This window comes from Nicotiana sylvestris, chromosome 2 (assembly GCF_000393655.2).
Source record: "Nicotiana sylvestris chromosome 2, ASM39365v2, whole genome shotgun sequence".
Lineage (NCBI taxonomy): Eukaryota > Viridiplantae > Streptophyta > Magnoliopsida > Solanales > Solanaceae > Nicotiana > Nicotiana sylvestris.
The window spans coordinates 90,076,036-90,088,806 of NC_091058.1; the positions used below are offsets into that span (position 1 = coordinate 90,076,036).

Genomic DNA, 12,771 nt, shown 5'->3' on the forward strand with positions numbered 1-12,771 from the left:
TTTAGTCTCTAGTTAATATTTTAATGATTCTGCTGCTTCCATTGCATCCAAATTTTTCATCAGTCGAGAATTGATCAATTCTTTTTTTACGGTTTTCATGCAGATGGGTTTGAAATCAATTTTGGCTTTTCTTTTGGTTGGTTATAAGTGCATTCAAAGGGCTTCAACTGAATTTTCTCTCTCAAGAATTCATGATTTTGTCCAGTGTTTAACTTCTTTGATGAAATCATATGTTACTGGTAAGCAATTCTCATAATGAGCATTCAAGTCCTTGATCTTTTGATTATTAGGCTGTAAAGGAAAGCTTTTGAGCTTGGATTTCTTTAGAATCTTGTTCAGTCTAGTAATCATATTTAACTCATTCCCCAATGTATGGAGTCGGTTTATTTCATGTCTATATTTCATTTGCGCATGTAAAAATCAGTTAAGTATTTCATGATCCCAAATTAGCTGGCGTCGGCTACATGAATCCTCTATATCCATTTCACTCTATTCGGGTTCATTTCAATCCAGTTTGTCTGTTAATGCAAATTAGGGGTTCTCGAAACTAGAGGTTTTTCAAATCTCGCACTTACCCCTACAGAAAGATATATGGCTGTAAGAGTATAATAGATTCTTGAAAAATGTTAGAAACCAAAGAAGTTCTATATTTCATATCTAGAAGAGAAGATTACAAGGCCTATTTATAATACTAATTCACCTAATCTATTAGTTGACATACACCTAATTACACCTACTATACAACTCATATACATGTGCTAGCTATGATGTAGTACATGTGTATACATGTGCTACACAACCTGTATTACACCTACTATACAACTCATATACATGTGCTAGCTATGATGTAGTACATGTGTATACATGTGCTAGACAACTTGTATGTCAACACTCCCCCTCAAGTTGGAGCATATATATTGATCATGCCCAACTTGTTACAGATATATTCAACTCGAGCTCCATTCAAAGCTTTTGTGAAAATGTCTCCCAATTGATCTCCAGTTCTAACATGACCTGTAGAGATGAGCTTTTGTTGAATCTTTTCACGAACAAAGTGACAATCTATTTCAATGTGCTTAGTCCTTTCGTGAAATACAGGATTAGAGGAGATATGAAGAGCAGCTTGATTATCACACCACAACTTTGCTGGCAATGTAGTTTGGAAGCCAACTTCACTTAATAGTTGATGTACCCATACAACCTCACACACAGATTGTGCCATAGCTCTGTATTCTGCTTCCGCACTAGATCGAGATACGACATTTTGTTTCTTACTCTTCCACGAAATCAAGTTTCCACCAACAAAAACGCAATATCCTGTCGTGGATCTCCTATCGGCTTTTGACCCTGCCCAATCTGCATCTGTGAAACACTCAATGTTAGTGTGTTCATTATTCTTATATACTAGACCCCGTCCTGGAGATCCCTTTAGATAACAAAGAATCTGCTCCAGAGCCGCCCAATGCCTGACTGTTGGGGAAGACATAAACTGACTCACAATGCTGACAGAGTATGCGATATCGGGACGAGTTACTGTAAGATAGTTCAGTTTCCCAACCAATCTCCTATATTTCTCTGGATCTTCGAATAACTCACCGTCTTCTTTCACGAGTTGTGTGTTAGGAACCATTGGCATGCTGCATGGTTTAGATCCCAACTTTCCAGTTTCAGCTAACAAGTCAAGAGTATATTTCCTTTGGGACAAGAAGATGCCTTTCTTGCTCCGTGTAACTTCAACTCCCAAAAAATACTTTAGTTGCCCTAAATCTTTCGTCTGAAATTGAGTGTGAAGGAAAGACTTTAGAGTTGAAATTCCTGTAATATCACTTCCAGTAATAACGATGTCATCAACATATACTACCAATAAAAGAATACCATCATCAGACTTTTTATAAAACACCGTATGATCGCAATTGCTTTTCTTCATCCCATATTCTAGAACAGCCTCACTAAATCTGCCAAACCAAGCACGGGGACTCTGTTTCAGCCCATAAAGAGATTTTCGAAGACGACATACCTTTCCACACTCCCCCTGAGCAACAAACCCAGGTGGTTGCTCCATATATACTTCTTCCTGAAGATCTCCATGTAGAAAAGCATTCTTTATATCAAGCTGATGCAGAGGCCAATCATAAGTAGCTGCCATGGAAATGAATAATCGAACAGAAGCTAACTTGGCGACCGGGGAAAAAGTATCCAAATAGTCGACTCCATAGGTCTGTGCATACCCTTTTGCAACAAGGCGTGCCTTAAGGCGAGCTACTGTCCCATCGGAGTTAAACTTTACAGCAAATACCCACTTGCACCCAATAGCCTTTTTGTTAGTGGGCAGATCGGCCAACTCCCAAGTACCATTCTCATCTAAAGCCATCATCTCTTCTATCATTGCATCATGCCAACCTGGGTGGGACAATGCTTCACGAACAGTTTTAGGTATCCTAGCAGAATCTAATGATGCAATAAACGAGCTAGAAGAAGTAGACAAATGGTCATAAGACACAAAAGAAGAAATAGGATAAGTACATTGTCGTGTACCTTTGCGAATGGCAATAGGAAGATCCAAACTAGGATCTGAAACACAGGAGGTTAGATCTACCGACGAAGCAGAAGTAGGTAAAGGTTCGGGTTCTGAGGTTTGTTGTCGCCTGGTATACACACGAAGAACAGGTGGCTGCTCGGATGGTCGATCGAGGGAAACGGGTGACTGAGGAAGAGGTGTTGGAGAACTAACTGGATGTGTGACAGTGTAGACCAAAGTATCATCTTCTTCCTCAGGACTGTTATAAACATATGAAGAAAAGAACGGATAATTTTCATGGAATGTGACATCGGCAGACACTAAGTACCTTTTGAGATCTGGAGAATAACACCGATAACCTTTCTGAAGACGTGAGTACCCTAAGAACACACACTTAAGGGCCTTTGGATCTAATTTAGTTACCTGTGGACGAACATCACGAACAAAACAAGTACAACCAAATATTTTGGGTTCAATAGGAAATAATGGCTTAGAGGAAAAAAGAATGTTGTAAGGAATATTACCATGAAGTACAGAAGATGGCATACGATTTATTAAAAAACAAGTTGTAGAGACGGCATCAGCCCAAAAACATTTTGGCACTTTCATTTGAAAGAGGAGTGCTCGGCCTACTTCAAGAAGATGTCTATTTTTTCGTTCCGCAACCCCATTTTGAGAAGGGGTGTCAACACAAGAAGATTGATGTAGAATACCATTTGTAGCCATATAATCTTTAAACAAATCCGAAAAATATTCTTTTGCATTGTCACTCCTTAAATTACGAACGGAAACATTAAAATGAGTTTTTATTTCAGCACAAAAAGCACAAAAAATTGAAAACAACTCCGAACGATTTTTCATTAAATATAACCAAGTAACACGAGAATGATCATCCACAAAGGTAACAAAATATCTAAAACCAGTTTTAGAGATAATAGGACATGGACCCCAAACATCGGTGTGAACTAACTCAAAAGGTAAGTCGACCCGTTTATTGACTCTAGAAACTTTAGGAAGGCGATGGTGTTTAGCAAACTGACATGACTCACAATCTAAAGAGGAAATACTCTGAAACTGAGGATATAACTTCTTCAAACTAGACAAGGATGGATGACCCAATCGACAGTGTACATCAAAGGGAGACAACACAGTTGAACAAGAAATGGATTTCGGCACCTGTGATTCAAGAACATAGAGACCCCCAGACTCAGAACCTTTACCAATAATCTGCTTCGTCGTAAGATCCTGAAAAAGACAATAATTGGGAAAAAATGAGACACAACAATTTAGAGTACGAGTAAGTTTACTGACAGATATTAGATTGAAAGAAAAATCAGGCAAATTTAAGACGGAACTAAGGGAAAGAGAAGATGTTGGGTTAACAGTGTTAGACCCTAAAACATATGAGGTAGACCTATCGGCTAAAGTAACTGTGGAACATTGGGTATGTGACTGAAAAGTGGAAAAGAGTTTAGAGTTACCTGTCATATGATCTGTGGCACCAGAATCAATGACCCATTTGGATGACGAAGAGAGGAGACACTTAGTGGTTTTACCTGACTCGGGGATAGTATTGATAGGAGGAGATGATGACTGAGATGGTGAAATAGTCTCGGAAGTGGCGATGTTGGCATACTGAGATCTTTTGTTCTTATTCTGAAGCTTCACACAATAACGTATGGTATGACCGAGCTCATGACAATAAAAACATTCAACTTTCCCTTGCTTTAGGTCTCGACTATCGCTACTTCGATTGCGATTACTATGACTCCTATTCTTTTGGACGCGGCTAAGCAGAGCACCACTATCGATCGTGGCTGTCGGACCTGGATGAGACTTTTCAGTACGCAACACTCTTGTAAAGGCCTCTTTCAAGGAAGAGATAGCAGTCCCAGATAAAATCTGCGATTTGGCCCCTTCAAATTCGGGAGAAAGACCAGAAAGGAAACTCATGACCGCCAGTTGTTCACGCTGAGCCTGTTGTACCTTCACATCTGGACTAAACGGCAATATAACATTAAGCTCATCATACACCTTCTTAAACTCTGAGAAGTAAGTGGTGAGAGAGCGATCTTGCATGGATGGATGGTAAAATGCCTGGCACACATCATACATGCGAGACAAGTTTCCTTTGCCAGAGTACAAAAAATCTAAATAATCCATTAGATCCTTCACATAATCACAATGAGAAACTAGATCATTTACCTCACTGTGCATCGAATTCTTGATTTGGAGAAACAATTTTGCATCCTCCTTTAACCAGACTGATTTAGTCTCATCCTTGGGTGGATCATCAACCAAGTGGTTCTCTTTGTCGATGCTCCGCAAATAGAGACGGATCGTCTTACTCCAATCCATGTAATTGGAACCCATGAACTTATTCTCCGTAATTTTGGACATAACCGGAATGACATCAACGGTAGGTTTCGTTTCAGTCATCTTGCACCCGAATAATAGCAGAATCAAATAGTCAAGAACAGTGCAGTGAACAGTGATATTTGAACAGTACAGTGAACAGTGAATAGTAATATTGAACAGTACAGTGAACAGTGAACAGTACAGTGAACAGTGATCTTAGAAAATGAAAGTTGTCAGGAAAAAAAATTCTGACAGTACCACTTTGGTCGGAATAGTGAGTAGAAAAATCTGTAAAGAAGCGGCCGGAGCAAAAAATGGCCGGAAATAGTGAAATAGAATCAAAGCAGCGAAAGACTGTTCTGAACAAAAATAATTCGAACGGGGAAAAAAAATTCCCAACAACAAACTGATGAAAAAACTTCAATGCTCTGATACCATGTTAGAAACCAAAGAAGTTCTATATTTCATATCTAGAAGAGAAGATTACAAGGCCTATTTATAATACTAATTCACCTAATCTATTAGTTGCTACACCTAATTACACCTACTATACAACTCATATACATGTGCTAGCTATGATGTAGTACATGTGTATACATGTGCTACACAACTTGTATTACACCTACTATACAACTCATATACATGTGCTAGCTATGATGTAGTACATGTGTATATATGTGCTAGACAACTTGTATGTCAACAAAAAATAACGGACTTAATGTAAGTGTAACACAACTTACCTTTTAATCTCAATTAGTTGGTGCTATCCATATATGTCCTTTGCTTTTACGTCTCTAAGAGAATAAAGATTCTTGACAACTACCGGACTTAATGTAAGTGTAACAACTAATTTTGAATCTCAATTGTTAGGTGTTGTCTATATAGATCCTTTGCTTCCATTGTGTTTTCTGTTCCTGCTTGTCTTTCGGAATCTGACTGCAAATTATTCTAAAGTGAAACATTTCTATGGATGCGGCAAGTAATATGAAGAACTTTGCGTTCAGAGAGTACACTTAGTTTGATCATAGATGTGAGCTTGTATTTCCTTTTGTGGAAAATATTTATGGTTTTTCTGAAAGAATCTGACAAACCTTGACCTGAAGTATTACGAGGCATGGTTCCAATGCGTTTAAAACTTGACGTTCTAACGATCTAGGGGAATTGTATGGTTTTCCATTGATTCCTGAAGAACCCTTTAATCACAAGAGTTGGAGGATAAAGTTTTGCAACTGTTTTCCGTGCATTGCCCTGCATGTATTTGTAGAATGTGTCAACACCATGCATAAAAGAGAGGATGTCTGAGAATATGTTGTGTTTATTCTTAGAGAAGAGATACTTTTATCAAAGTTCCACTGAGACCTGCAAGCTATGTTGCTCGGTGTCGGGTGTGGGTATCCGATAAAGTTATTGAACTAACAACAACATCCTAGTAAAATCCCACAAGTGGGGTCTAGGGGGTAGAGTGTACGCAGACCTTACCCCTACCCCGAGGAGTAGAGAGGCTATTTCCGAAAGACCCTCGGCTCAAGAAGACGAAAAGACACAATAGATCCGTACCAGCAACATAAACCATAAAGATAATATCAGCATCGTAAAAGACAGAAAATAGATGGAAAAGCAATAACAATAACCAGTAATAGTGACACAGTACTATAAAGAACGGAAAAATAGTGTGAACACAACATAAGCCACTAGAAGTCCAAAACAAAATATTATCAGACTAGCTCCACCCCCGGGACAAAGTAAGAAGATGCTCGACTACCCCCTAACCTTCAACTCTAATGCTCGACTTCCACACCTTGCTATCAAGAGCTATGTCCTCGGAAATTCGAAGTCGCTCCATGTCCTACCTGACTACCTCGCCCCTAGGGATGGCAAGCGGGGCGGGGCGGGTTCTGTTTTAACCCGCGAAATTTCAACCCGCCCCGCCCTGCCCTGCTTAAGTTTTTTTTCTTCTTCTTATCATTTTATTAGTTTTATCTCTTTTTAATCCTTTGGCTTGAATTTTTATTTTGGTAAGGATTTAAGCAAGTGTCGATGTGATTTTTCTCATTTCACCATGGTATATGCTATAAATAAAATCTTTTAAACTAACACACTCTGAGTTTGTAATAGAAATCAAAAACCATAAGAAACTGACTGGAAATATTGTTTCTAGTTTGGTTCCATTTAGTTAAGAACTTGCAAGATGTCACGTTTGCAGAAGAACCTGGAGTGCTACAAGATGTTCCAATTAAACTAGGACAGTTCTTCATCACGATAAGAATTTAGAAATTTAAAATAATTAAGGACATAAAAGTAATATCTCTTGAATTTAAATAATAATAGATTATATCACTTTGATTTAATATCGGCAGTGCAATCTAGTCAAAAACTTTATATTAAACTGTAAGGGTAGCTTCAGTCTTCATAAGATAGATAACCGAGAGAGGAAGGTGAAAGCCGAAGAAATTAGCATAGGTAGAAAAGTCGAAATTCTGTAAAAAAATTAATCTGAACCCGCACCCGCATAGAATTAAAAAAAGTTATACCTGCCCCGCACCCGCATATGCCTAAACCCACCCCGCCCCGCATATGTCTAAACCCGCCCCGCACCGCCCCATTGCCATCCCTACTCGCCCCAATTCTTCCTAGGCCACCCTCTACCTCTTCTTATACCTGCCAAAGCCAACCGCTCACACCTCCTAACCAGGGCATCTAAGCTTCTCCTCCGCACATGCCCGAACCATCTAAGCATTGCTTCCTGCATCTTGTCGTCCATGTGGGGCACACCCACCTTCCTCGAATATCTTCATTCCTAGTCTTATCCAGCCTAGTGTGCCCGCACATCCATCTCAACATCCTCATTTTTACTACTTGAATTTTTTACTGGCTAACACTCAGCCCCATACAACATGGCCGGTCTAACCATCGCTATATAGAACTTACCTTTAAGTTATTGAACTAAAACTAATAAAATTTAATTCTTTATAAACGCCCAAAATTTTATTTTTAAGATATTCTCACGTAATAGTAAAGCATTCTCATATATATATATATATATATATATCCAAAAATCAAACTAAATACCCAATCAATCTATACTTCTCGGTCATAGATGTAGTCAAAGCACACAAGTTGACTAAATCTGGTGTGGATCCCACACCTGCGGCAGGGATTTTGAAGAGTCCGCACAACATAGCTTGCAAGCTCTCTTATTTGGACCTTGGTCATACTTCTCTTTTGGTTTCCACTTCCAGTGAACAAACTTTTGTACTATAATTATCAATCATCCTTCAAAAATCAAACTAAATACCCAATCAATCTATACTTATCGGTCATAGATGTAGTCAAAGCACACGAGTTGACCAAATCTAGTGTGGATCTCACACCCGCACCTGCGGCCAGGATTTTGAAGAGTCCGCACAACATAGCTTGCAAGCTCTCTTATTTGGGCCTTGGTCATACTTTTCTTTTGGTTTCCACTTCCAGTGAACAAACTTTTGTACTATAATTATCAATCATCCTTCACACTATTTGATTCTTTAAACAAAAGAAATGAAGTATTTTGTATTTTGGACCCGAATAGTGATTCTTGGAAACAACATCTACATTTCAGCCCCAACCTAGTTGGGGCAAGTGATCCTTGGAAATATGAAGAAAAAAGTATTCTTGATCCAGATGGTGAGCTCCAGGTTCAATTCCATAATCTAGAGAAAGTGCAGTTTGTCCATTTATTAATTTCCAATCTTAAAATTGTCCACAGTAACATATTTATTTTAATTGACTGATGGTTATTTGCTCTAACTACAGATATCTCTGAACTTGGAAATGATAGCATTGGGCATTTGGCAACAATAGCAAGAACTTGTCTGACTGCGAGTGTTATTTTTGCTGAGAACTGCACTAAAGGAATTCATCAGCTTGAGAAGAATAAGAGCTCCAACTTACATAAACTGCTGCTGCTGAAGCTTGCTCTCTCTCTTGAACAGACTACTTCATTTACTAAACTAGCATTTGATATTCAACTTCTCGAAGTAAACGAAGGATGTAAACCAATATTATATGCCATGATATGTCATGCAACTCGATGCTTCAGGAGTGCTCTTACTGATTCTGACATTCAAGTAAGCAGTTTTTATTGCAAATGATGATTTTATTAACTGGTTAGCAAACATAATTTTTCACAACTGCAGGTCCAAGCAATTGGGTTGCAAATATTGAAAAGCATGCTAACAAGAAAAACCAATTCAGAGTTTAACTCTTTCCTTGTGTTCTTTGTTGGGGAACTTGTTGAAGACCTTGGATCTGTAATCCAGAAACTTCTTAAGGTAGCCAAAGTGTTCAGTTTTACTTATTTCCCACTTGTACGAGTTCCATTCTTGTTGTTGGTGCCAGGGGCTGGGGGGAGCCGGTGACTTGAATTTCACACTGTTACAGAACCTGATGCTTTTCTCTTGATGGCAGACACCTATGAACAGGGAAGTGATGGCTATTGCTGGGGAGTGTTTGAAAATTTTGATGTTTCTTCAGACACTCTCAAGAACTAATGAGTGTCAGAAATGCCTAATGAATCTGTTTTTGGAAGCTGTTCTCCTTTTTACAACATCAGAGAATTCTTCTCAGGTTCTATCATATATGAAGCTTATGTTTTGCTTCATCTGCCTTCACGGTCTGATTGATCTTGTTTACATTGTAGGAAGCACGTGATTTGAAGATCACAGCTATAAAATTAGTTGCACAACTGGCTCAACTCCCTGGCTCATCTGCTTATATCAAGGAGGTCTTACTGACAATGCCCATGACAAGAAGACAACAACTGCAGGTGATAACTTTGTTAAAAATAGGAGAAATACACACTATTTCTTGATGCGCTCTAATTCTTATGTTTTTGTGGTATTAACCTTTTTATTTGCTATTCTTTTGCAAGATCTCTTCTTTTTTGGTAGTGTTACTACATTATGGATACATCTCCTCAATTAAATGTTATCATATTTCAAATGTTTTTTGTGGACAAATCCTCCCATCATGGTTTAAATTGGTTGTGTCAAATACATTTGAAACTTGAAATTTTTGAAATTTAGAAAGAATTCAGTTATATCTGAAAGTGCGTCAAACAATTTATGATGTTTCAAAATGGAAGTGTGGCCCGTAGATTGTCACAAAAGAGGTGCTTATGTAGTAATGCGTCCTTTTCCCTTCTTTTGAGATTTTGACTACCTAGGAAATCAGGTATATTAATAGTTTGAGCTGAGAGCTTTTCTGCTCTCTAATTTTTGAAGTCTGGCATTTAACTATGGTTCCGAAGGGCGTGTGTTAAGTGGTTCAGCATCAGTAAGAGTTTGGTTAACAGAAACCAAAAAGAGATTCTCAGTCTATTGAATTTTATGCTTACAGGATGTAATACGTGCTTCTGTGATGCAAGACCAGAACCAAATACAAGTCAATTCCACAGGACCATCTTTAAGTATCAAGTTGCCTGCAAAAATAGAGGAAAGTAGAGAAGAGGAAAATACTGTTTCAGCTGCTTGTAGAGAAGAGGTTGAGGACAAGTCTGAGGAAGAGGAAGACGATGATTGGGATACTTTTCAGTCTTTTCCTTCCACTAATGAAGACGGCCCAACTAAAACTGACTTTCAGGATTCTCACTCAATTGAGAGCACAAATTCAGATGGTGGCCTCGGGGGAGACTCTATATCTGTACCTCAGAATGAGGTAGAAGAAACTACTGTTACAATTTCAGATGGTGGCCTTAAGGGAAACTTTATGTCTATACCTCAGAATGAGATAGAAGAAATGACTGCTGAAGAGCATATTGCTACTGTCAATAACATTCTGTCAGTCGATGCCGATAGCAACAACCAGACACAGGAGCTTACTGGTTCCCAAGATGGCTTCCATGACGGAGTGTTATCTGATACTCACCACATGGAGAAGGATATAACAGCATTAAGCCACAATGATGTGCTCTTACCTGAACGTCAGTCCGAGGTAGGAGACTGCCCTGAATCATGTGAAAACCTGAAGGGCCAAAAGAGAACAGTTAGCAATTTGTCGTCTGAGCTCGGGGAACATGCTAAAGTTGTAAAAGCTCATGATTCCTCTTTTGAGGATCATCAGAGAACTACAGCGGAATCTAGTGAAACAAATGAAGGTGCTTTGCCTGATCTTCATCCTGCTGAAATGGAAAAGGAGTGTAGCATGCCACTTGATGATTGTCATGAGGAGGACATAAAAGAACAAACTACACGTGATGATCACCACGAGGAGAAGGATGTGAGGGACATACCCACAGTCAAGGATCACCATAAGGAGACGAAAGCAGAAAACAAAGACCAACCTTGTAAAATAGATTTGTCTGAGCAGTCTCCTAAAAATGTAGAAGGTAAAACACAAGTCAGCCTTGACGAAAAATGATTAGCACATCCTATTGCCTCCATGAGTCTGTATATTGAAGTTAAAATACAGGGACACCAAAATTTGGAAAGGTCACTGTAATAGGTTTATGTATGGTCAGTATTATTTTTTGACGTGTTTGGCAAGTTCTATTGAAGTTTGAAGTTCTGTTTTTGTACTGCGTGACGTTAAGGTTCTTTCATGAGGTAATGATTTTGCTAAATATAGATAGAGATGCAGCTTAAGCTTAGAGCGCAGGGCATACACTCGTTTGATATAGCCATGTTTTGAACTTAGGTTGTGATAACACAAGTCAATTATCTCGAGCATATTTAAGGTAACTTTTTAACTTGTAATCATAATATCACCAAATCTCTTGTATAACTTTAGACTCAAATAAGCCCTTGAACCATAAAATGAGTAAATAGCCATGACTTTTCCGTTTGACTTTGAAAAAATGGAAGAATACTACAATATGCTTGAAGTTTGGGGGTGATGAATGGGGCATTTGCATCTATACCCGCTTTTTGTGTCACGTTTTAACTTGTGTCCGCTTTGCAAAAACAATTGTAAGCGTACCTGCTTTTTCGCATAACTTCAGCATGCGGGGCTGAAGTAGCAAAGACAATCACGCAAAACTTCAGCATTCTAGTAGACGGGCCTGAAGTAGCAAGTGTGCTGAACCAAGTGTGCTGAAATTTTTGTTTATGTAACTGGCGGACTTCAGCTCTAGAGCTGAAGTTTTTGTAACTGGCGAACTTCAGTTCCAAAGCTGAAGTTTTTGTTTTTGTAACTGGCGAACTTCAGCTCTAGAGCTGAAGTTTTTGTTTTGTAACTGTCAAACTTCAGCTCTAGAACTGGTGATGCTAAATCAACTAAGCCTATCAATCTAAAATCCAATGTGGTCAAAGCTACTGACGAGAAAATCATGCTTAATTAGCATTGCTTAACGATCTAAAATCCAATACAGTTCGAATCTGCTAATAAAAATTACTCTAGAATTTGCAGTAATATTTTGACTCAAATAGAAGAAAAAGAGAAGAAATCATGATATCACTGTCTAAAAGAAAATTAAAAGGCACTAGTAAGGAGATTAAGATTAAAAAGACTATGCGCACTATATGAGAATGTTAGTCCTTTGCCCAAAAAAGAAAAAAATATTACCATATTTATGACAATTATCCCATGAACTGAAGTTCCTTAGCAGAAGAAGAAGAAGAAGGAGAAGGAGGAGGAGGAGGAGGAGGAGGAGGAGGAGGAGGAGGCGGCGGAGAAAGGGGGCTGAAATTATTTAAAAAGCGGGTACAAGTTAAAAGATTTTAAAAAAATGAGTATAGGTTAAATGGGGGCGACCAAATAGGGCGCCCCGTGCAATTTTTACGTGATGAACTCCTTTACCCATTATTTGGTTAAGAAATTTAATAAAAACTCAAATTCTTCTTAGGTCCTAACTCTCTTTTGGAAGTAATGAGCTTTAAAAGCTTTAATTGGTACTTGTTTCATATTTAGGTGTGAGTTTT

General features: G+C 38.5%; 1 protein-coding gene across 1 annotated transcript in view; it reads left to right on the forward strand.

The window, feature by feature from the left end:
- Window positions 1-11,425, forward strand: part of LOC104238850 (protein SWEETIE) — a 62,706-nt gene extending 51,281 nt beyond the window's left edge. Inside the window, exons 43-48 of the mRNA XM_070168071.1 lie at window positions 104-239; window positions 8,669-8,982; window positions 9,052-9,186; window positions 9,323-9,481; window positions 9,555-9,680; window positions 10,253-11,425. Of these exons, the coding sequence (XP_070024172.1) occupies window positions 104-239; window positions 8,669-8,982; window positions 9,052-9,186; window positions 9,323-9,481; window positions 9,555-9,680; window positions 10,253-11,272 (1,890 nt within the window). The 3' untranslated portion in view covers window positions 11,273-11,425. The remainder of the gene's footprint in view (window positions 1-103; window positions 240-8,668; window positions 8,983-9,051; window positions 9,187-9,322; window positions 9,482-9,554; window positions 9,681-10,252) is intronic.
- Window positions 11,426-12,771: the final 1,346 nt, after the last annotated feature.